This window comes from Carettochelys insculpta, chromosome 9, assembly GCF_033958435.1.
Source record: "Carettochelys insculpta isolate YL-2023 chromosome 9, ASM3395843v1, whole genome shotgun sequence".
Taxonomy (NCBI): Eukaryota; Metazoa; Chordata; order Testudines; family Carettochelyidae; genus Carettochelys; species Carettochelys insculpta.
This window is the reverse complement of record NC_134145.1, coordinates 35415661-35439996: the sequence shown is the minus strand read 5'-3', so window position 1 is coordinate 35439996 and position 24336 is coordinate 35415661. Positions and strand designations below refer to the sequence as shown.

The window sequence follows — 24336 nt, the reverse complement described above, 5'->3', positions numbered from 1 at the left end:
CTTTGTCGGTGGAAGCGACTGGGAGGGGATCGCATAACCCGTGGCTATGATCTCCAGCACCCATATGTTTGTGGTGATCTTTTGCCATTGGGAGTGGAACGGTCTGTGGCGATGATGGAACAAGAGATGAGAGTGGCATTGAGCGAGGGTATTGATAGTGCAGCCCCTGACATACTCATCAAACTTGTTGCCTTTGGACCTGACCCGAGGGCGTACGGCTTTGTTGAGAATGTCGCCTAGGAGTTCTGTACTGTTGCCGCTACTGATAGAGCCCTTGGCCGTAGCCCCGTTGATATTGAGCACACTGTGGTTGTAAGCATAGCGTCTTTGCTGAGGATGAAATTTTTCCCTCCTGTATGGAGAAGTATAAATGCCCGAGGTTCTAAGTGTAGCTCTCGAGTCCTTACTGGAGTGAGGGACCGAGTCGGTTGAGTCTGCAAACTGCTTTTGTGTATCAAAGGGAAGGTCCACGATCTTCGCCTGTAGGTCCCTCGAGATACCCGACGTCTGGGGCCAGGATTCTCTACGCATGACCACTGCTGTAGCTGTTGAACGTGCCGCTGTGTCCGCCACGTCCAGGGCAATCTGGACTCCCGTCCGCGATGCTGCGTAGCCCTCTTGAACAATTGCCTTTAACACCAGCTTTTTATCTTCCGGAAGTGGATCCATGAGGGGAGTAAGCCCGGAGTAATTATCAAAATTATGGTTTGCTAGGGGTGCCCATAATTTGCCATTCCCAATAGCAGGATAAGAGAAGTATACACCTTCCTGCCAAACAGCTCTAGCTTCTTAGCATCTTTGTCCGATCCCCCGATTTGTACTGAGAAGCCTTTGACCTCTGCTGGGACGACCCGACCACCAAAGAATTTGGTTGTGGGTGACTGAAGAGGAACTCCATGCCCTTTGCCGGGACGAAGTATTTCTTATCCACTCTCTTGTTCGTAGGCGGAACAGAGGCCGGAGTCTGCCATATAGTAGTGGCTGACTCCAAAATGAAAGCCACCCTTTTAAACAGCTCCTGAAACTGTTTAAGGTCATCCGGGGGAGAGACCTCTCCGGGGGCCATGGCCTCATCTGGGGAGGATGAGGAGGAACCACTAAGGTAAACCTCCCTCGAACCCTCGGGTTCCTGCGGCCGATGATACACTTGCTCGCTGGAGGATTGTGAAGGAAAGTCTCAGGGTTCTAAAATGAACTCCCCTTGAGACAACTGTGTTTCCGTCCCCGATCGGGAGTGCCCACAGGGGTATTGAGCGGCCGGGGGGGGGGGACCTGCCCTTGGGTGTAGGCCTGTGGTTTGTCTGTGTCCAGCATGATAAGGATGACCATGGCAGCATGGGCAAGGGTCCGGGGATGGAGATCTGGACCACTCACGGGGTGTGTACCCCCAATGTCTGGGAGAGCAAGACCTCCGCGACGACACAGATAGAGGTGAAACTGGCTTGTGACAGTACTCCAGGGGATCCAATCCCAGAAATGGTGAAGGTGGCCCAAGCCATGGTGACATTGGTTGGAGGAACGGAGAAGGAGATTTTTTTTTTTTTTCCCGGATGGGCCGGTGGAGACACAGGCCTTCAGTGCGGCGTATGTATCACAGGGGGAGGGCTTGGTGCTAACAGCAGCGCAGCCCTGTCCAGAGATGGACTGTGGCTCCGGGTTTTTGATGTTGCCTTGCCCCTCCGCTGCGGGGCCGGCACCGCCCCCTCCCGTGCCGGGGATCTCGGCCCCGCTATCAGCGCTGCGCTTGGCACCATCAGCTGCGGTACTGTGCAGGTATCCCCCTCCGGTGCCTGCAGGCTCCGTGCCTGGCGCCCCTACACCGCTGGTGCCGCAGGGGTCTGTGCCGCCTGTGGCAGTGCCACTGGTTCCAGCGCTTGCCTGGCTGACGCTCTAGGCACCGCGCGTGCTGGCTGTTGCATAACCGGAGGCTCAGCCTCTGCCACGTGCGCTGCCGTGCTGCCGCTTGCCTGAGTGTGCGGCTGGTGGCTGTGTGCTCCGCTCGTCCTGCTCACTGCAAACACACGACAAGGATCGAGCCAGGGAGAGTTTCCTCCGTTTCTGCACTGAGGGGGTCAGAGAAAAACTGCCCTCCTCTTATGCAACCCAGAGGGCCGTTCTGGGTGAGGCTTCTCTGGCAAATCCGGCTGGAGAGCCTTATCAACAAGAGCATTTTATGCCTCATCGCTCTGTCCTTCCTGGCCCTGGCTGTGAGCTTAGCACAGTGAGAACGCATCTCGGTAGCCTGTAATTCCCCCAGGCATCAGATGCCTTCGCTATGCCCCACGGAGGCCGGCAGAGCTTCACGGCATGACTCCCGCTTTGTAAAACCTGAAGAGGCCATTGCGGTGAGTCCTTTATTGTTAATAGGGTACTTAGCACTTAATCCGTGCCTTTCCACCCCAAATAGTGATAACCGGCCTGCGGCAGCGGGCGGCCCAAATGGCCTTCACGTCCGCTCTTCTCTTCTCCACTCCTCTCTTTTTCCTTTTTTTTTTTTTTTGCTGATATTCTCTTTGTCTTTGCTTTCTCTCTCATTTTTTTTTTTAATAACTGAAAACAACAAATTACACGTGGAAAAAAACCACTAAGTAATCTGACACTGGCCTTAGCCTGAGTGGATTCCGTCTGCAGCCGATGGCGGCTGCGAAGGAACTGGCAGGGACCGGATCGTGCACGCGGCCAGGGGCGCGCAGGGGGGCGGTGCGCGCCGGCGCATGCGCGATCCAGGAGAAACTGCTGGAAGATTTCTGATCTGTGGCACCGGGCAAGCCCGACACCTATTGTGGAGCACCCACGGGGACCACTTGAAGAAGAACAGATGTTCATTTCCCTGGGCTGGGACAAAATACCAGTGTTCATTTTTCCTAGCCATGGGCAAGGCTGGGGCCGGGGTCTGCCACCCTGGATGGTCCAGACATTGAGAGGATGTTTGTAACAGGGTCTATTTCATCCCTGACCTCTTCTGCCTTCACCCTCAAACTCTGGGCCACCCTTCTCAACAGTTGCTGTACACCCCTCCATCCTCCAGTACCGGGGATGCAGAGGATCCAGCTAACGCCTCATCTGGGAAGGACGAAGATGAGGGCATCACACCCTCTAAGCCCACCGGTGCAGGGGGTTCTGGCACTACCATTTGAGTCCCCGGCGCCACAGTCTGTGGTGCTGTGCTCGGTGCCTGGGGTGAAGGGTCCCCTACTGGTCTCCGGTACGATGCCATGAGGATGGGGCCACTCTGCACCTGGGACAGCACCGGTTCTGTCGGTGCCGGTGCCCATTGCACCACAGTTCCTGGTGCCTGCATGGGCGGTGCCCACGCCTGGGTCGCATCCAACTGCACCAGTGCCAATGTCGGCACAGTTCTCAGTGCCCGTGTTGTCATCCGTGCCAGTGCCAACAACTCCACCTGCTCTCTCAGTGGGGCTCCCAGAGCAGCAGTCGGTGCTGATCTCGGCATTTGAGGGGTGCCAGGCGCCCTGACCGGGAGTCCTGCATTCCGCCCCTCTGCCTCCTGGATCGCCATGGGGTCCAGAAGAGCCACTGCGGTGCCCCTTGGGGGGGCCTTTGACACTCTCCTTCTAAGGGGTGTCAGAAGTGGTGTCGCTGCCCGCTGCGTCAGGATGACTTCGCACTCCCGCTCCAAGCCGAGCAGGAGTAAAACAAGTCCTGACGCCAACGACCAAGGTGGTGTCAAGGGTCCCGCAGCACCCACCGGTTCCTGCGCACTCTGCACCATCTGCATGGCCCTGAGGGAGGCAACCATTTGTTGGGGTCTCACCAGTGTCAGGAACCGTGCCGGGGTCCCTAGAGCCTGACTAGGCGCCTGGTGCAGGGGTGATGAAGGCTCCTGGTGCGGCATCTGTAGCGGCACCGTAATTTGCAGGAGACCTCGCGCAGCGCTAAAGGCCTCCGGCATCAAGGGCAACCTGGGAGAGCAGAGCGCAGGCTCCTGCCTCACGCTGGAGTCGACGCCCGCACTTCACGACCCCGATCATGGTGCAATCTGGCGGACTCCCCCGAAGCTTGTCTTCGCCTTCTCCTCTCCTGGGACCGACCCTGGTCCCATCTTCTCTTTTTACGAGGCACTGGGGACTGGCTCTTATGGCGCCAGGAGGCGCTAGGTGCCAAGTCCTGCTCTCGGTACCAGGAACTTTCTGACGGCACCAACAGTGCCGGAGCTCTCTGCATCGCCGGTGCAGCGCTCCAAGTTCCCACTAGGGAAACGTCCGAGTGCAAGACTGATTCCATTACGAGAACTTTCAGCTGTTGAGCTCTATCTTTTAAAGTCGTGGGCTTGAAGGCCTTGCAAATAGAGCAGTGTTCCCGGAGGTGAGTCTCACTGAGGCAACTCAAGCACGCTCTATGTGGGTCACTTTTGGGCACACGTTTGCTGCATTTTGAACAGTTTTTAAATCCCAGGGAGCCAGGCATCCCCTGGTGCCAAGGCACCGAGGGAGTTAAAGGCCCACCTCGGCTCACTAGGTGCTAAGAGGAACTATTCACCTATGAAGATAGCTATCTAAACTATTTACAACTAATTAAAACAATAAAGGCTACCAGCGAACTCTCAACAATGAGGGAGCTCCAGCAATCGACAGCGTAGTGAGAAGGAACTGATTGGGAGGCAGGGCAGGCGGTGCATATATGGGCGGCCATATGGGCACCACTGCAGGGGGTGCCTCACCTACCCTTGGGCTACCGGCTAAGACAAAAAGCTTCCAGCAACTGGTAATGCGCTTGGTGCACACCCAAATTGGAATGCACGTGAGCAATCACTCAAAGAAGAAACTGTCTTTGCTGAGGACAGGGGTTTTGATGCCTGTGTTGGTTGGCAGGTGTATGCAGGCCCAAGGAGTGAAGGGTGGCCCTAGAGTCTTTCAGACTATGCAGCATTTTATCTGTCTTATCTGAAAATACGGCAGGGCCATCAAAGGGGAGGTCCTGAACCATCTGCTGGACCTCATGAGGCAGACTGGAAACCTGCAACCAAGCCTCCCTGAGCACTGCCGCTCCAGAGGCCATAACCCTCGTGGCATCTTCCACAGCATCCAATGCTGTCCACAGGGCCACCCCGAAATCAGCTTGTTCACCACCACCACCACTGTGAAGTCCTGCTTGGCTTCAGGTGGCACCATCTCAGAGAGCCTAGACAGGGCGCTGACTGTACTATAAGCACACTTGCTAACCACAGCCTGCTGGTTAGCAATTCTTAATTGAAACCTACCCACCCCTACCCCCCATTGAATAGACCTTCCTCCCATAGAGATCCAAGCATTTAGCTTCTCTATTTTTCAGGGAGAGACCCTGGAACTGTTGGCGCTCTGTATGGTTAAGCAGCTTCCCCTACCAGGGAGTCAGGTGGGGAATGCGTGAACAAATATTCATTGCCCTGGGACAGGACAAAGTACCGTCTCTCATTCCTAAAGGCTGTAGGAAGGGCAGAAGCAGGGGTCTGCCAAACAGTTTTAGCCCTAGTGGCAATTGTTTATGGGCAGAGCCACCCTGCTGGGGCCTGCGGAGGACAAAATGTCCATGACAGGGTCCATTTCATCCCAGACCACCTCCGCTTGCACCCCCAAGTTTTGGGCCACTCTCCTACGGAGCTATTGAAAAGCTCTGTCATCCTCCAATACAGGTGAGTCCGATGAACCCGCCAGCACCTCATCCGAGGAGGAAGAAGATGATAGCCCTTGTACCTCCATTTGGAGGGGAGAGGCAGTAGTGACCTTGCCCCCCCCCCCACAGAAATTATGGGCAAACCAGGGGCCACCATAGGGGAAGCTGGCATAGGCACCGGATGCCCAGAAAACCCTGTCACAGGTGGCACAAACGGCGCCATTACCACTCCCTGCACTTGAGTCAGTGCCGGTGCCTGGGCTGGTGCCTGTCTCATTGGCATTGGAGGTACAATTACGTATGGTGCCAGCACTGAAGGGGTCCAGTCCCGCTGCGACGGCACTGACAACGGTGCCAAGCTCAATGCCAACGAAGTAGATGCAGGTGGCTCCAAGATGACCACCGCCTTCCTGTCTTTGTTCCCTTGGTGAGGCGTCCAGTGATGCCAATGCTGCTGAACACAGGACTGGCGGGACACCCAGCACCATTAAAGGCACTCCGACAGCTTGGCCCTGTGCCTTGTGAAATGCCCACAGGGTCCAGAAGGGCCACTGCTGAGTCGCCTGCGAAGCCAGCAGCCAACCTGTATAGTCGGAGCGATGACTACGGTACCTGTGACAGCTGTGGTGTGACCTTCTGGATCTCAAGTAAAAGGAGTCCAACTCTGACACCAATTCAAAAGAAGATGACCACAGCAGGGCCATTCAGAGTTGGTGCCAATGTCATGTGTGCTGAGGACCGTGGCAGTGCCGGAGTATAAGGCATGTGAAACTGGTCCACAGTCTGCTGGGTCAGCACTGGAGCACTTGGCACTGAATACAGTGTTGGTGCTGGTGTTGATGTGAGCGCAGAGATTGGCGCCAGTGTCATGTCCATGAGTTCTGATCGCTCCACTTCAGTGCTACAGCGCCTGTCCTCCGTAGACAGAGAAGGACCCGGCACCATCATCTGCAGAGGTCCTTGTGCCACTCGAAATGCCTCCAGCATTGAGGACAAGTCCAGCACCTGCAGGCTCCCGCTCCACACCGGCTTCAACAGATACACCTCCTGCCCTTTGGCAGTGCACGCCGGAGCCATGGACTTGAGGCTGCCCCAATTTGAGTTTGGCAAGCGATGCCCCTCGTGCCCCCTCCTCTTCATCAGCACCCTAGAAGGCAACGGTGCCTGCATCTGCTCTTGGTGCCAGGAGTCCTTAGGCAGCACCGGTGCACTTTGCACAGAGGAGACTCCACTCCTGCTGGAGACTCTTGAGGCTTAAGATCTGCCTCCATTAAGAGGAGTTTAAGGTGTTGGGCCATATCCTTCAATGTTCTGGGCTTAAAGGCCTTATAAATTGGACAGCGATCATGCAAGTGCCCTTCCCCCAAGCAAATCAAACAGGCTGAATGGGGGATCGCTTTTGGGCATACGTTTGCCACATTTTGAACAAGTCTTGAAGCCAGGGGAGACAGGCAATCCCTAGCACCGAGAGGGACGAAAAGCCTCACCTTGGCTATTAGTTAAAACACTAAGGCCGTGTCTACACATGTCCCAAACTTCGAAATGGCCACGCAAATGGCCATTTCGAAGTTTACTAATGAAGAGCTGAAATGCATATTCAGTGCTTCATTAGCATGCGGGCTGCCGCGCCGCTTCAAAATTGATGTGCCTTGCCGCCGCGCGGCACGTCCAGACGGGGCTCCTTTTCAAAAGGACCCCGCCTACTTCGAAGTCCCCTTATTCCCATGAGCTCATGAGCTGGTAGTAAATTCCCTATCATAATTTCTGAGTGAGGCAGGGTGATCTCTCATTCTGAAAGTCTGGAACCTAAAAATCTCACTACAGTTATACCCTGAGATACGCCCATTCGAGTTATGAGAATTCAACTTTACGAGGAGTTTCATTTAATACACCTACTTCAGCTTACGAGGTATTTCTTCGCATTTACGAGGACCGATTTGGAGGCTGGCGGCTCTGGTAGGCAAGAACCGAGGGGATGGAGTCAGCCGCGTTGGTCTTGACAAAGAGGCCGTGCAGGGGTTGGCGGCGCCCTGCGAGAGGGCGGCAGTCTGGTGCAGGGAGGTAGACTCGTCCGAGTCCTGGCAGTAGGTCACGCCGCTCTGTGAGAAGTGGATGCTGGGCGCACAGCCCATCTGAGCCCTGCTGCTGCTGCTCACCTCCCCAGGCGGCTAGGGGGCCGCCACCGCCTGCCCGGCACAGCTGTGCCTCTGGCGCCGCTCGCTGTCTGTGGCGCTCCCTCCCATTTAGCTCCTGGCTCGCCCACCGCTGCTGCCTCAGCTGCCACCAGCGGGGACTCTCCGTCATGCACGAGTGAGGCATCACCCCTCACCAGCCAGGGGCCCCCTGTGCCTGCCTAACTCCACACGTGGCCAGCCCTTGGCAGTGCCCACTCCCCACTTAACCTAAGCTGTGCTCAGGCTGGGCTGCCTCCCCGTGCCCTGCTCTGCCCTGCCCACCCCCTTGCACCAGATTTAATGGGATTTGGAGTTGTTTTAGCATAAATGGGTGTAAATTTTGGGGCTCAGGAACACATCAATTTTTTTCCCATTGAAATTAATGGTAATTACATTTTCAACTTACAAAAATTAACCCTAAGAGGGGTTTTTCAGGAACAAATTACCCTCGTAATGCAGGGGGACGACTGTAATTGTCTTTGGGTTTGCTGACGGAAAGCTTGGGTTAACGTATCAGGCTGTTTGAAGCCTGATTTCAGATTCAAGGAAGCTTCCAAGACTGACAAAAATGGCTTGATAAAGAAAAGAGGACAAAATATTTTCTGGGGGAATCAATAGGGGAACAGTCACATTTTGAAAAGGAAGTTCACAGAGCTATTGAATCAGGCAGCAATATGCAAATACAGCAGGCCTGCCTGGATGGTGGGAAAGCAGGCAACTGCCCTGCGTCCCAGTGATTCAAAAGGGTCTGGGGCTCCTAGCCACAGTTACTCATTTTCCTTCACAGAAATAAAAAACTGCCATATCAGATCTGACCAGAAGTCTTTCTTTTCTGATATAATACTTCAAAGGAAGGTTCAAAAACTTCCAGAGTAGACGACTACAGAATACCCTACTCATTGGTAAACTTCCATAATAATTCCTGTAGCTTAGTGGCTTGCTTATGAAACCTTCTTCCTCCCATCAATTGTCTTTCCTACTCGCACAACCTCAGATTTCTCCCTTCTTTTCACCACCTTCAAAACAATACCTAGGCAGTCTATGAAGTCACAAAAAAAACCAGTTATACCAGGGATCAGCAACACCTGGCACACATGGCAAGAGTGGCACATGAGCCGATTTTCAATGGCATGCAAGGTGGGCGCTCGGCTCCACCCTTCTCTCCCATGGTGCTGGGAGCTGGCCCAAAGCCAGGCTGCCTGTGGATTAACAAAAGATCAGCTAACCACCAGCTAAACAGTAAAGCTCTGCACTTTTATTTATTTCTTAATGAAGCTGTTGTAAGTAGGACTTTTAGTGACTTTAAAAAATATCATTGGCACTCGGACTGTACATAGAAGTCAAAAGGTCAAATTTCGGCACTCCACACACATCTCAGTTGAATAATCACAGGGGCTACGTCTACATGAGAAGTATCTGTCAACAGAAGAGACTGTCAGAAGAGATCTCCCAGCAAAACTTCTGTCAACAGATCACATCCATATACAAAAGCAGATCGAAAGAGCAATCCACTCTGTCAACAGAGAGCAGCCGATTGCCCAGCCACTCTCTCAACAGAAGAGTCAACCGGAAGCTTAGCAAACAGGGCTGCCTGGTGAACCAGAAGCCCTGTGTGTCAACAAAAGGGCTCCCAGAGCAGCTACACGGCTTTTTTGTTGACAGGAAACGGTCAACAAAGGCCATTATTCCTCAATGCAGAAAGGCACAATGCTGCCAGAAGATGTGCTGGGTTCTGTCAACAGTCTGTCAACAAAGAACATTTTGCATGTAGACTCTCCTTGGGTTTTTCAACAAAAACCTGGCTTTTGTGTAGCTAGCCATGATGTTTCATTGTAACTTTTGTCTACACATTCATCCCTATTGCTTGTTACATTTAATCATGTGTAATGACTGAAAACAGATTCTAAACTCTTCAGTGCAAGAACAATATCTTCCTATGTATCCAAAAAGAACCTGACACAATGGTGTCCTAATCCTGTGGTGATGCTTACTAGGGTATGTGGATATCACTATAAATCCAAATAAATAATTTACAGTGACTGCCTAATGAAGTTTTAAGATTCATATCCATGCATTAAAATGCTGAAATTAACCCACCTTACTGGCACCACACATAGATCAAGAAGCATTTCAGACAAATTTACCCTGGAGGCCCTGGACCTAAGTGTTTACCCACAACTAACTCTGAGGTAGGGTTGATTTGGACAATATCACATAGACACCCAGATTTATAGATAGAGGGGGCGTATGACAGAAGCAGGGAAATGAAGCTGGGGAGGAAGCATTCGACCAAGTTATAATAAGCCTTAGAAAACTTGCAGTTTATACACTTTCTAGAGTGTAACTACTAAGTCTCTGAAAATTTCATCCTCACTGAACATGCTCAAGCCTCTTGCACGCACAGACTGGTCAACACTAGCAGCTGCACCACTCCCACCAAGCAAAGATGCGCAGGAACACTGGTTTTCAGAAGGACCTTCTCTGTAATGGGTGCTACAAGTCAATACCAATAGTCAGTTGATGCAAAATAAAAATAGTTAGCACTTTATTGCTTCAAAAGGCAATTCAAATTTTGAGTTCATCCTTGAAGGTGCTGCAGGCTCTTAATTTCTATTGAGCCCAATGGAAATCAAGAGATCTTAGAATCTTACAGGAAAGAACCCTAAACAATTGTAATAATACCCCTGTGAGGAAATAGTGAAAGTATTATCCCATTCTTAACAATAAAAAAAATGCAGCAATATTAAGGGAAATACCCAATGCCACACAACAAATCGGTGGCAAAGCTGTGGTTAAAATTGAACTTCATAGCGCTCGGTCCTCTTCAGTACACCACAGGGTTAGCGTTGTATTCTATTACTAATCTGTCAACAACTGAACAGTATAAAATACAGACTTTTGTTCTGCTCTTTTAAAACCAGATGAATTTTTTTTTTCATTTCATTTAGTCAGACTCATGTTGTGATTCAGTTAAAGTTATGGTGGAAAGACAATTTGAGACTCTCTTCCTTCAAAAAGTATAATTATACAGATAAAACCAACATTATTTTTAAAGAAAGGTACAATTCAGCCCTAATAAAGGGTAACATCTTCAACTTGCTGCTTACAATCTCAAATCAACTCAAACTAGTCAAATCTTGTATTACACTACAAAAGTGTGTTGGGGGAAAAAAGGACACCAAGGACCAAAACTAGTAAACTTATTTTCTTTTGAGTGTTTATCTATAATGCAGGAAGATCTTCAAATTCCTGGAACTACTGGAGGAGCAGCAGCATTCATGAGAGAGAGAGATCCTTTGCTCCACCACTGCTGACAAAAATCTTTTTGTGCAGTGAGTGAGCCGGAAGAAAAACTGATACAGTGGCTTAATTTCATTAAAAAAATCTCATCTAACTTTTGGTCCTATACAGACATTCTGAGCGTGCAATATATCTTCACTGTTTCACTTTATAAGCAAATAGTAAATAGATACCAATGTTAAATCTGCAGTCACCTTCTTGACTGTTTCAGGTTATGTTTTGAGAACCATTCACTAAAATTGGAGATTGAATTTCCATTAGCAGTTCTGTTATACTGTAAGCTTATAATTGCATTTAATTGAGCTAATAATTTGGATTTTACCTGATAGTCAGAACTGACATATAAATGGCCCCCCACATTTTAAAAGAAAGAGATAATCTGACTAGTTACCAGTCTAATATGATAGCAGCATAGGGAAACAAATATATGGTGAAATGGGAAACAAAGAAAAAATTCATACTCTTAAAAGTCAGTTTGATATAACTTGTCTTACCAGACATGGTCAGCATTAACAGCTTCATCATATAATAAAATATATATACAAAAAGCACCAACCACCAACGCATGGAATGTGGATACTGTCCTGAAAAAAAGAAATATGTATTACATTTGATTACCATTCTGAATGATAACCACAATTTGCAACATACTATCTTAAATGCAAGAGAATATATTTCAAAGTAAATTCTGAATGATATACAGACGTTCTTGTGAAGATGAGATGTCTTTATAGCACATTTTATCTATCAGCTCATGGAATGACTTGTTTTAATAGAGACATCAAAAGCATAGGCAAGAGGAAAATATTTTGTTGCAATCAAAGATTCATTTTTTTATAATAATAAAGTAGTTAGACCATAAAATTAACACACCTTGATAGCTGTCCCACGTACAGAGACTTACCTGAAAAAGCAAGCACTTTAAGCTCTTTAAAGCGATTCTTCTAGCAACGTTCAACTTTGTTAAATGAACCAAAAGAAGACTTGTACTTTTTACTGAATTCAGCCGGGGGGGGGGGGGGGGGGGGGCGGGAGTGTGTGTGTGTGTGTGTGTGTTATGTTTTCAGAATTCTGTTTGTAAGCATCAAATTTAACACCTGGAATACTTTTTTTGTTCTTCGGAAAGGGACACAGACTAAACAAACTCTAGCAGTGACAGCTTCAGGTGGTGGAGGGAGGAAAAGAACAGTCTTGTACATCTGACCCAGCTTCTAGCTCCCACAGAACAAAACTGAGTAGTACATCAATGTGATGAGTGTCATAAGCGTCCTGAAGGAGTAGCTGCTATAGTATTGATAATGCTTATTTTGATATATTCAGCCTGAACCTAGGCTAGGCCCACAAAATCTACTGACCCTGTGATATTGTTTTTCAGCCACAGACCGCATCAGGGAGGGGTTTTGTTTTTGTTTTTTTGCTGCTCACTTGTATGGCCTCTGTTGCATTTTTGTGTCGGTGAGTGGCCGCAACCCAAAAAACGTTCTTCGCCCCTTGTCTAAAGTGTCAGATGTTATACAATTAACACAATATGATGTCATGCATACATGTGTAAGGAGGTAAAGGGAACCCTGTCTTTGACTCTCATGTATTTAAAATATTAATAATGTGGAAGAATCAATACATGTTTAAAAAAATTGATTTTTCCAAATTATATCTCTAAAACAAACACACACATTATCATAGCACCACACATGTCAATGCAAGATTTAAATGGAAGAGTATTTGTTCCTCACAAGCCTTTCCCCAAGATATTTTCCTTAATCTCCCTATTTACAAAAATAACATTCTTTCTACCCCAAATGGATTATCCTCTATAGGTCCAAAAAGAGGAGTCTGGATGGTCTCCACTTAGGCTGTGGCCACGCTTGGCCAAAATTTCTAAATGGCCATGCTAATGGCCGAATCGGAGGATATTAATGAGGCACTGAAGTCAATATTCAGTGCCTCGTTACTGTGCTGCCGGCGACGGCACTTTGAAAGTGCCACTTTTGATCATGCGCGGCTCGGCTACATGGGGATCCTTTTCAAAAGGGCCCCACACATTTCAAAATCCCCTTATTATTCCTATCAGCTGACAGGAATAAGGGATTTCGAAGTCTGAAGGGTCCTTTCGAAAAGGACCCCCATGTAGCCAAGCCACGCATGATCGAAAGCAGCATTTTTGAAGTGTTGTGGCCGGCAGCATGCTAATGAGGTGCTGAATATTCATTTCAGTACCTCCTCAGTATCCTCCGATTTGGCCATTAGCATGGCCATTTCAAAATTTTGGCCAAGTGTGGCCACAGCCTTAGTGTTATTGTGCTGCTTTCAGCAATTGCTTTTAATGGAATGTTCTATCAAATGGATAGAATACTGTTTTAATTAATCATCAGAAACAGTTAAATTTAGCTGGATTGGACAAGTGTATTTACTGCAATAGGTCATTTTTGGACAAATGTGTAGAGATGCCAACTCTTGCGATTTAATTGTAAATCTCATGAAAAACTGATGTTTTAATAAAGGTTCACCTCCTGGAGACAAGCAATTGACTACAGCTTTTAAGTTTCTAGTCTATGGCCGTGTCTACACTAGCCCAAAATACAGTCTTTCAAAAGGACCCTGGGAACTCAAAATCCCCTTATTCCTATCTGCTGATGGCAGCCATGGCAATTTCGAAGTGCCACATTCACCCGCATGCAAATGAGGTGCTGAATATTTATTTCAGCGCTTCATTACTAATCTTCAAAATGGCTATTTGCATGGCCATTTCGAAGTTTTGGGCTAGTGTTAGACGTAGCCTTTGTGTTTACATAGGAAGTGTGATCTGGGCATACCCTGAAAGCCCACAAACTAGAATGCAAATATAAAAAGCACAAAGGTGTTATTTTCTTTAAATGCATTGTGATTTTTAAACCAATCCCATGGGGTATTTATGTGGGATTTTTGAACTTTGGTGGCATTAGTACTGAAAGTGGTAAAAGATACTTTGTCCTAAAGTACAGATCTTTCATTTGCAATCAATTTAAGAACTGCTGTTTTATCCAAAGTTCACATCTTAGCACTTAATTTTTAAGTAAATTATGCTGCTGGTACAAAAATTGCATGCTTCCTCCTTAACTATGCATGTCAGAGGTCCTCCACAGGGAAGCATGTGGGCGGGAGAGCATAACTCTATATTTACTTACAAATCTAGATCAAGTTTAATATATGCCTTGAAACCACTGTTACATTGCATATTCTGAAACTACACTTTTAAAATGCAATGGAATGCTTTACATCAATAATTTGCATTGCATTATTTTATTCTAGTATCAATATTAAAATGATTTTTGCAAATGTTAATCATTAGCACTATAACCAAAAATTAGGTGAATGGCAGATCAAAATTTTATGCTAGCACTGTGCGTGTCTACACATTTAATAAGAATTATAGAAGTAGTTACTGTAATAGAGCATAATTTGAAATTACTGAAATACACATTCCAGAGTTGCAGGCCAAACTTCTGATCTACTAAATCCTCTGAATTCTAAGGGCTTGTCTTCACCACGACAATTAGCTCCAATTAGTACACCCACGTGACTGCACTTGTGTTAATCTAGCTGGAATGAGAGCAACCACATTAGAGAACAACACTCCAACTATGCAGAGGAATTGGATTAGCAGTACAGAGTGATGAGATTAGCAACTGATCTAGTGTTGGCAGCACTGGAGTTTAAACCCCCCCACCCCACCCCCAATAGGCCAGCCACCTTGAGTTTAGAGCGCCACTTAACTCAAGCTAAGGACATTTGTGTGCCAGCTAGAATCAGGTTGGAATAGGAAGTGAGTTATATCTCAAGCTAACACTACAATGATGACAAGCCCTATAGTTAGTTTAAAAAAGAAACACACCAAAAACACACAAATTTCAGTTTTGTAACACCTGCAAGAAAAGCTTAGTTAAAATCTCCTCTTGTAGATCAGTTGCTAAAATTAATAAAGACATTATCATAACTGTGCTGAGATTGTGAAAGGGCACTCTAAAAGATATTTTTGGCACAATGAATAACTATGCAAGATGGTGTCATTATTTAAATAGAGCCATCTTAATTCTAACTGCAGAAAACCTCCAATGGTGAAGTTAGCAAAACAACTTTCAAAGAATAGCATTCATATTAAAGGTGCTGAAGCAGGATAGTTGATGGCTTAGAGCAATGTTGCAGATACTTCGCAATACATTGGTCAACCACAAAACCAAAGAATCTTGATGACTTCTGGACCATGAAACTTCATGAGGAATGGAAAAAGAAAAAAGTATGCTGGCTTGGTCATTGCCCAGTACAAACAAGGGCCAGGAACTGAGGCAGGGTGAAAAGTGCGTGACTGTAAATCACAAGTGGAAAACATTTGTTGTGCAAATCATTTGCAGATGATCATAAGTGTAGGCGCTGAGTTGAAATAAGTGCCAGGGTCTAAGATCTATGATGTGGACAAATTGAAAGAGACAGATATGAGCAGGGAATAACATTGTTACAGATGATTCAAGAATGATACTGTCAGGGGCCCTCCCCACCCTACACAAAAAGCAAGGCCCCATGGAGATTTAAAAAAAAACAAAAAACAAAAAACCACCTTTCCTGTAAACAGGCTTTACCTTTAAACTTCCCAGGGACACAGATTCCCTGGCCATGGGGGTAGTTCGGGGCCACCACCGCGTGAGAAAAAAAAAACTCTCTCAGCACCTGCCACAGCTGGAAGCAGGCTAGCCACAAGGGTGCTGGCATGACCCTGGTCACACTGAGGCACCACTGCAAGCTGCAAGTGCATGATGGGCCCTGTGAAGGGCCAGGCTGTGCCCGGCTCCCCTGCCGCCCATGAGGGGACCCCACTTGGTCAGGCACCCCCCTTGTCCACTGTCCAGGGAGGTGGGGTCAGAAGCAGGCAGCACAGTCCTGTAGGCACCACAGGGCCCCTGTGCAACAGGACATTCTGTGAAAGACACACATGGCCTTGCTCCCAGGACATCCCCCTCCCCTGCCCCAATGCTGCAGCTCACACTGCAGGGCACAGCCTCAGGGACTGTGTCTGCATGCATGACTGACCGTCTCTCCCTCCTTATGTTCTGGTACAGCTGGACCAGCCTGACGTCACCTGCAGAAAGACCCTGGAGCCACTGGAAGCAGGTCCACATTCAGGAGGACCTCATGCGCCAGCATGTTGCTGTCTTCCACAACATGCAGCAGACACGGGCTTTCAAAGTCCAGGAGGACATAGAGTGGCAGTCCTGTGCCTGGGACCAGCTAACGTCCTGCTGTGACTCAGTCACACCCATCTGGCTAGACATGCTGGCCCAGCCGCCCGCTGGTACTCCTGCTGCCCATCACCCTCCTGCCTCCCTGCTAGGCACTTTCGACCCACGACTGCCCCCACAAGCAATGCCCATGTCCCCTCCCCCCATCCCCTCTACCAACCCCCACCGCACTCCAGCCTTGCTTCACATGTTCCTCCCTGTGTTCCCAGCACCCAACCAGTCACAACGGGGTCCCTGAATGCACAGGAGGAGAGCATCCCAAGGCCAACACCACTCAGAGTCCCAGCTTCCCTTCTCCCCATGTTCTGAGCTGCCCACATATCACAAGCCCCTCCCAACACTAGTTCTGAGGCTGCTCACCATTCTACATTCCCAGCAGCCCTCCCACCACACCTGTTGCAAATAGTTAATAAAACTGTTTTTGGTTTACACACAAGCTGGCTATTTTATTATTCAGTGGTCAGGGAAGGAAGGAAAGGAGGCGCTGGGGTGGGGACAGGATAGGGCTGGCTGCTGTGAGCCTGAGGTCCCCAATGGGGACCCTGGGGAGGATTACTGGGGTCCTTGGGAGAACCTCTTCCTCGGGGCCTCCCAGATCCACACCTCATCCTGGCATTGGTTCAGGTGCTCACTGAAATTGTTCCCTGCTGGGGTCCACATGTCTGGTATACAGGGCTTCATGAACCATGGCATGAGGGGGTAAGCCACGTCCCCAACAACGCACACTGGCATCCGCATGTCCCCAGCTGCCAGCTCATGGAGGGAAAGGAACATGCCCACCTCCAGCTTCTTGCGCAGGCAGGAACCGCAGAACACGTGGGGGGGCGTCGTGCACTCTCCCTGACCACCCAACAAAAATGTCCGTTAACTGTCCACGGTGGTCAACCAGAGCCTGCAACCCTTCAACCAAGGAATAGCAGCCCTTCATGTTAATAAATTTGGCTGCACAAGGCTCCAATGCACAGATCAGGATGTGGGTCCCATTGATGGCTCTGGCACAGTTTGGGCACTACAGGGCAATGAATCTGGCCACGATCTACTCAAAGTCTCTCAGACAGATGACCCTCTGCAACCGGATTGAGTTGATGGCCCTCTAGACCTGCAGAGAGAGGTGAATGAACACATACAACAGCGAATACGGGAGGGAGTGTCTAGGCCCAAGGGAGGTTCCTGTTTCCTTCCCGTCCCCTTCCCCGACCAAGCACTCTAGGAGTGCCCCCTTCTCCTCATGAGGCTGTACCCCCAGCAGCAGGTATATGTGAGGGCAGGAAGACACAATCCCTCAGGGACAGGGCTTCCCCACCAACCCCCACTCCATCCCTCACACCCCCCCCAGCCCAATTCCCAACGATCACCTTTTAGCGAGATGTGCCCCCCCAAACCCATGCAGGGACTGCAGCCAAAGAGTGCATTACCCCAGTGACAAGGGCCCCAACACTGGACTTCCCCATGCCAAACTGCACTGACCGGTAGCTGTCAGAGTTGGTGAGCTTCTAGATGGCAATTGCTACCTGCTTCTCCACGGGGATGGCGGGCTGCAGCTGTGTGTGACATCTCTGGAGGGAAGGGGCAAGCCAGGCAAAGAGCTCTAAGGAGGCAGCCTTCCACGTGCAGAACTTCTGGAGCCACTGCTGGTCATCCCACCACTCCATGACCAGCTGGTCCCACCAGTCTGAATTGGTGTGGTGTCTCCAGAGCCACCTGTCCACCACGGAGTGCGGTTGCCAGGATATAGCTCCTGCAGCCAAGGAGATGGTCCCGTAGATGGGCTCGGGGTCAACCTCACAGAGGAACAAGAAGACAACTACCAGAAAGTGCAGCACAAGCCACAGAACATCCATGAGGGGCCATTGCAAGCCCAGGGCGAGCTCCGGCTGCGTGGCACCCAGGGAACAGCTGTGTCATCCAAAAATGCAGGGCAACCACAGTAGACACTGCTAGAGCTTTGCTGTCCCTCAAAGAGGAAGGCAAGCCCACACCAGGGGCAGGGAACAACTATACGGAGGGGTTCCTTGAAGATCACATCTCCCCAGGGCTCTGGCAACATATTCAGAAGGAACTGGTGACCTGCAACACTGTCTGACATGGTTCTCGACGGCCTTTTAGATGACAGAGCATGCCATTTGTCTGGTCACTCTGTTGGGTGAGGGGAGAAACTAGAAACAGAGGAAGATTAAAAATGTGTTGGATAGACAGAGCAAAGAATGGCATAGAAACAGAAGTTACTCACCGTAGTAACGATGGTTCTTTGAGATGTGTCCCTGTGGGTGCTCCACGATAGGTGTCGGGCTCGCCCCGGCGCCGCAGATCGGAAACTTTCCAGCAGTTTCTCCCGGACCGCGCATGCGCCGGCGCGCGTCGCTCCCCTGCGTGTCCCCGGCCACGTGCGCGATCCGGTCCCCACCAGGTCCTTGACCAACCACCTTGGATGCTCCTGAAAAATACTAAACAGAGATCTGAAGCGGGGAGGATGGGCGGGTGGTGGAGCACCCACGGGGACACATCTCGAAGAACCATCGTTACTACAGTGAGTAACTTCTCTTTCTTCCTCAAGTGTCCCCGTGGATGCTCCACAATAGGTGACTACCCAACAGTAACCCAAGTAAGGAGGTGGGTAATCCGGTTATGTGCAGCTTGCCCCCAAAAGGACCGCTCTCGAGAGGCGGGTATCCTCTTGGAATACCCAATGTAGGGTATAATGCTTGGCGAAGGTGTCATAGGATGACCAGGTCGCCGCTCTACAGATGTCTTTTAACGCGATGCCCTTGAAAAAGGCTGTTGACGCCACCACCGCCCTGGTGGAGTGAGCCCTAGGCGGGGCCAGCAAAGGAGTCTTTCGAAGTTCGTAGCACATTTTTATACAGGACACAATGTGCTTTGAGATTCTCTGTGAAGAGAGACCCTCTCCTTTTGACCTCGGAGCGAGAGAAACTAGAAGTCTGTCCGTCTTCCGGAAGGACTTAGTTCTGTCTATGTAGAAGGCCAACGCCCTCCTCACGTCCAGGAGATGTAGGCGTGCCTCCTTGCTGGAGCTGTGAGGCTACGGGTAAAACAAGGGTAAAACTATGGGTTCGTTAAGGTGGAACTCTGAAGAAACTTTCGGAATAAAGGCTGGGTGCAGCCGTAAAGTTACCGCTTCCTTTGAGAATACTGGGCAGGGCGGCGTTACCATAACTGCTGTGAGCTCACTCACCCTGCGAGCTGACGTAATTGCAAGGAGGAAGGTTGTTTTTATCGTAAGGAGACGTAGGGGAACTGTGGCTAAGGGTTCAAATGGTGGGCCCGTTGGCACGCTGAGCACCAGGTCCAAGTTCCACGATGGTGGAAGCGGTTTCCGAGGGGAGTACAGGTTTACCAGCCCCTTCAGGAACCTGGTAACAATAGGATGGGCAAATACCGTGGGCCCCTCCTCTTCATGCCGAAAAGCAGATATAGCAGCAAGGTGGACCTTTAGCGAGGATAGGGAAAGCCCGCCCTTCTTGAGGTCCAATAAGTATTCTAGTATTACAGGTATAGGAACGTCAAGGGGAGCTAACTGCTTGGCAGAACACCATGCAGTGAATCGAGTCCATTTCTGCTTGTAGGTCTTCCTGGTGGAGGTCCTTCGGCTACTGTTCAGGACTTGCTGTACTGCCTCTGTACATGTGCTCTCTAGGGAGCTGAGCCATGGATTAGCCATGCTTGTAGGCGCAGGCCTTGAGGGTGTGGGTGCACTATGGACCCCTGGGCCTGCGTGAGTAGGTCTGGCGCCACCGGAAGCGGGAGCGGTGGGCGGTCCGACATGCGCAGAAGCAAGGGGAACCATTGCTGTCAATCCCACGTTGGAACTACTAGAATCATGCGGGCTCTCTCCCTTCTGGCTTTCTGCAAGACCTTGTGGATGAGCACTGTGCGGGGAAACGCATAAAGTAGGGAGCCCTTCCGTGAAATCGCGAATGCGTCCCCCAGGGAACCCCGCCCCAATCCCGCCCTGGAGCAGTACTGGGGGCACTTCTTGTTGTGCTGAGTGGCAAACAGATCTATCTGAGGAAACCCCCATGTGTGAAAGATCGGTCGTAGCAGATCGGAAAGGATCTGCCATTCGTGCGTGAGTGCAAAGCACCTGCTCAGCTGGTCTGCTTTCACGTTGTGAGCGCCCAGCAAATACGAGGCTTTCAACGTTACATTGTTGGCGATGCACCAGTTCCACAGCCGGACTGCTTCCGCACATAGGGCACGGGATCGAGCTCCTCGTTGATTTATATAAAACATGGTGGAGGTATTGTCTGTATTGATCCCGACTACTTTGCCTTGTATGTGGTCTCGAAAGTGTTTGCAGGCGTTGAACACTGCTCTGAGCTCCAGTATATTTATGTGCAGTGACTGTTCCATAGGGGACCATAGTCCTTGCGTCACTTTGTTGCCGATGTGAGCTCCCCATCCTATGTGGGAAGCGTCTGTAGTAAGAAAAATAGAGATTTGTGGTTGGTGAAAGGGTACCCCTGTCAGCATGTTCTTGGGGTTTACCCACCACTGCAGGGATCTGCGCACCTCTGTCGTGGGCGACACCACCCTGAGGAGAGTGTGGGATGCCGGCTTGTAGACGCTCGCCAGCCACTGTGGCAGGCTGCACATATGCAATCTGGCGTTCTGCACCACAAACGTTGCCGCCGCCATGTGGCCTAGCAGCTGCAAGCATGTTAAGACCGGCACCGTGGGGCTGTATGTAATGACTTGCACCAGTGAACTGATGGTGCGAAAGCGGGCATCGGGTAGATAGACCCTTGCTGTAATAGAGTTTATTCGTGCCCCTATGAACTCTTTGTCTTGTGTGGGGTCGGTCTTGGACTTCGCGAGGTTGATGACCAGGCCCAGCGAAGAAAACGTGTCTGCTGTTACGCGTATCATCCGTAGTACCTCTGCCTTTGAGGCCCATTTCAGTAGGCAGTCATCCAGATATGGGAATATAAACACCCCCTGTCCGTGCAGGTAGGCTGACACCACTGCCAGGGTTTTGGTAAAGACTCTGGGGGCCAAGGAGAGGCCGAACGGAAGAACCTTGTATCGGAAATGCTCCTTGCCGACCATAAAACAGAGAAAGCGTCTGTGTGCCGGGTGGATCGTTATATGAAAACACGCATCTTGTAAGTCGAGGGCTGCAAACCAATCTCCATCGTCCAGTGCCGTGAATATAGAGGCGACTGTGATCATCCGAAAACGTTGTTTGCGCAAATACCGGTTGAGGCCCCGAAGATCTAAGATGGGCCTCCAGCCTCCTGTTTTCTTCTCTGTAAGCAAGTATCGTGAATAAAAACCTTTCCCCTGGAATCGCTCCGGCACTCTTTCCACCACCCCTATGAACATAAGGTGGTCCACCTCCTGTTTGAGTCTCACCTCGTGGGAAGCATCCCTGAGGTGGGGCCTGGGTGGAGGTTTCGGTGGTGGGAGTGACTGGAAGGGGATCGCGTAACCCGTGGCTATGATCTCCAGTACCCATTTGTCTGTGGTGATCTTTTGCCATTGGGGGTGGAACGGTCGGAGGCGATGATGGAACATTAGCTGGGGATGGCATTGCGCGATGGTAGTGATAGTGCAGCCCTCAACCTGCCCGTCAAACTTGTTGCCTTTGGGCCTGACCTGAGGATGCACGGCTTTGTTGGGAACGTCGCCTAGGAGTTCTATACTGTTGCTGCTGTTGATGTCGCCCTTGGTCGTAGCCCCGTTGGTACTGAGCACGCTGTGGTTGGTACGGGTATCATCTTTGCTGAGGGTAATACTTTTTCTTCCTGTATGGAGGGGTATAAATATCCAGGGTTCTGAGTGTAGCTCTTGAGTCCTTACTGGAGTGAAGGACCGAATCGGTTAAATCTGCAAACAACTTCTGCGTGTCAAAGGGGAGATCAACAATCTTCGCCTGCAGATCCCTCGGGATACCCGACGTCTGAAGCCAGGATTCCCTGCGCATGACCACTGCTGTAGCCGTTGAGCGTGCCGCCGTGTCTGCCACGTCCAGGGCGATCTGGACTCTTGTCCTCGAAGCTGCATAGCCCTCTTGCACAATCACCTTCAGCACCGGCTTCTTATCTTCCGGAAGCGAATCCATGAGAGAAGTAAGCCTGGAGTAACTGTCGAAATTATGGTTCGCTAGATGTGCTGCATAATTTACCATTCTCAACAGCAGGGTGGAGGAGGAGTATACCTTTCTGCCGAACAGCTCTAGCTTCTTGGCATCTCTGTCCGTACCCCCCGCTTTGTACTGGGAAGTCTTTGATCTCTGCTGAGACGATTCTACCACCAATGAATTTGGTTGTGGGTGACTAAAAAGGAACTCCATGCCCTTCGCCGGGACGAAGTATTTCTTATCCGCTCTCTTGTTTGTAGGTGGAGCGGAAGCCGGGGTCTGCCATATGGTGGTGGCTGACTCCATGATGGCTTCGTCAAGCGGGATAGCGATTTTGGATGAAGCCGGGGGTCTCAGATTTTTGAGGAGTTTGTGATGCTTCTCCTGTACCTCTGTCTTTTGGATGCCTTGCATGAAAGCCATCCTTTTAAACACCTCCTGAAACTGTTTGAGGTCGTCCGGTGGAGCAACGTCCCCGGGGGCCGTAGCCTCGTCGGGGGAGGACAAGGAGGAACCACTAGGGTAAGCCTCCCTCGAACTCTCAGGGTCTTGCGGTCGATGGTACACCTGCTCGCTAGAGGCTTGCGAAGGAAAGTCTCGGGGTTCCAAAATCAACTCCCCTTGAGACAGCTGTGTTTCCGTCCCCGTCCGAGATTTTCCGCGGGGGTATTGGACGGTCGGGGGGGACCTGCCCCTAGGTGTATGCCTGGGGTGTCTGTGCCCAGCATGGTAAGAGCAACCATGGCAGCATGGGCACGGTTCCTGGGATGGAGACCCGGACCACTCTCGGGGTGCGTATCCCTGGTGTCTGGGAGAGCGAGATCTCCACGATGATTCAGACAGCGGTGAAACTGGTTTGTGATAGTACTCCAAGGGATCCAATCCCAGAAGAGGCAAAGGTGGCCCAAGCCATGGTGACACTGGTTGGAGGAACGGAGGAGGCGGCTCTGGGTAGGCTGGAGGAGACCCATGTCTTCTGGGTGGCGTGCGCAGCATAAGGGGAGGGCTTGGTGAGAGTAGCATTGCAGCCCTGTCCGGAGAAGGGCTGGGGTGCCGGGTTTTTGCTCTTGCCTTACCCCTCCCCTGCGGGGCTGGCACCGCCCCCTCCCGTGCCGGGGATCTCGGCCCCGCTGTCAGCGCCGCGCTCGGCACACTCAGCTGCAGTGCCGCGCGAATAACATCCTCCGGTGCCTGCAGGCTGCGTGCCTGTTGGCCCTGCACCGCTGGCACCCTGGGGGTCGGTGCCGCTTGTGGCGGTGCCGCCGCTTCCGGCGCTTCCCTGGCCGCCGCTCTGGGAGCTGCGCGTGCCGGCTGTTTAGTAATCGGAGGCTCAGCCTCTGCCACGTGCGCTGCTGCACTGCCGCTTGTTTGGATCTGCGGCTGGGGGCTGTGTGCTACGCCCATCCCGCTCGCTGTGACCGCCGGCAGGGATCGGGCTGGAGAGAGCTTCCTCCGTTTGTGCACCAAGGGAGTGAGGGAAGCCGCCTTCCTTTTATGGAGCCCGGGGGTCCCTCCGATTGAGGCCTCTCCGGCACATCGGGCTGGAGGGCCTTATCAAACAACAGCATTTTCAGCTGCATTTCTCTGTCTTTTCTGGCCCTGGCTGTGAGCTTTGCACAATGGGAACACTTCTGGGTAACGTGTGATTCCCCCAGGCACCTAATGCATTGACTATGCCCATCGGAGGCCGGCATAGCTTCGCGGCAGGACTCACACTTTTTGAATCCTGAAGAGGACATCGCGGTGAGTCTTTGAGTTGTTAATAGGGTACTCAGCACTAGATTTGTGCCTGTTCCCCTTTCGCAGACCGCAGCCTGCCGCGGTCGGAGGCCTACTGGCCTTCACGTCCCCGCGTCTTCTCCGCTCCTCTCTCTCTTTA

At 50.6% G+C, this 24336-nt stretch overlaps 1 protein-coding gene across 1 annotated transcript in view; it reads right to left on the bottom strand.

Annotated features, from left to right (window-relative positions):
- Positions 1-24336, bottom strand: part of TLCD4 (TLC domain containing 4) — a 91528-nt gene that overhangs the window by 31823 nt on the left and 35369 nt on the right. Inside the window, exon 3 of the mRNA XM_075002806.1 lies at positions 11582-11671. Coding sequence (XP_074858907.1) covers positions 11582-11671 — 90 coding nt within the window. The remainder of the gene's footprint in view (positions 1-11581; positions 11672-24336) is intronic.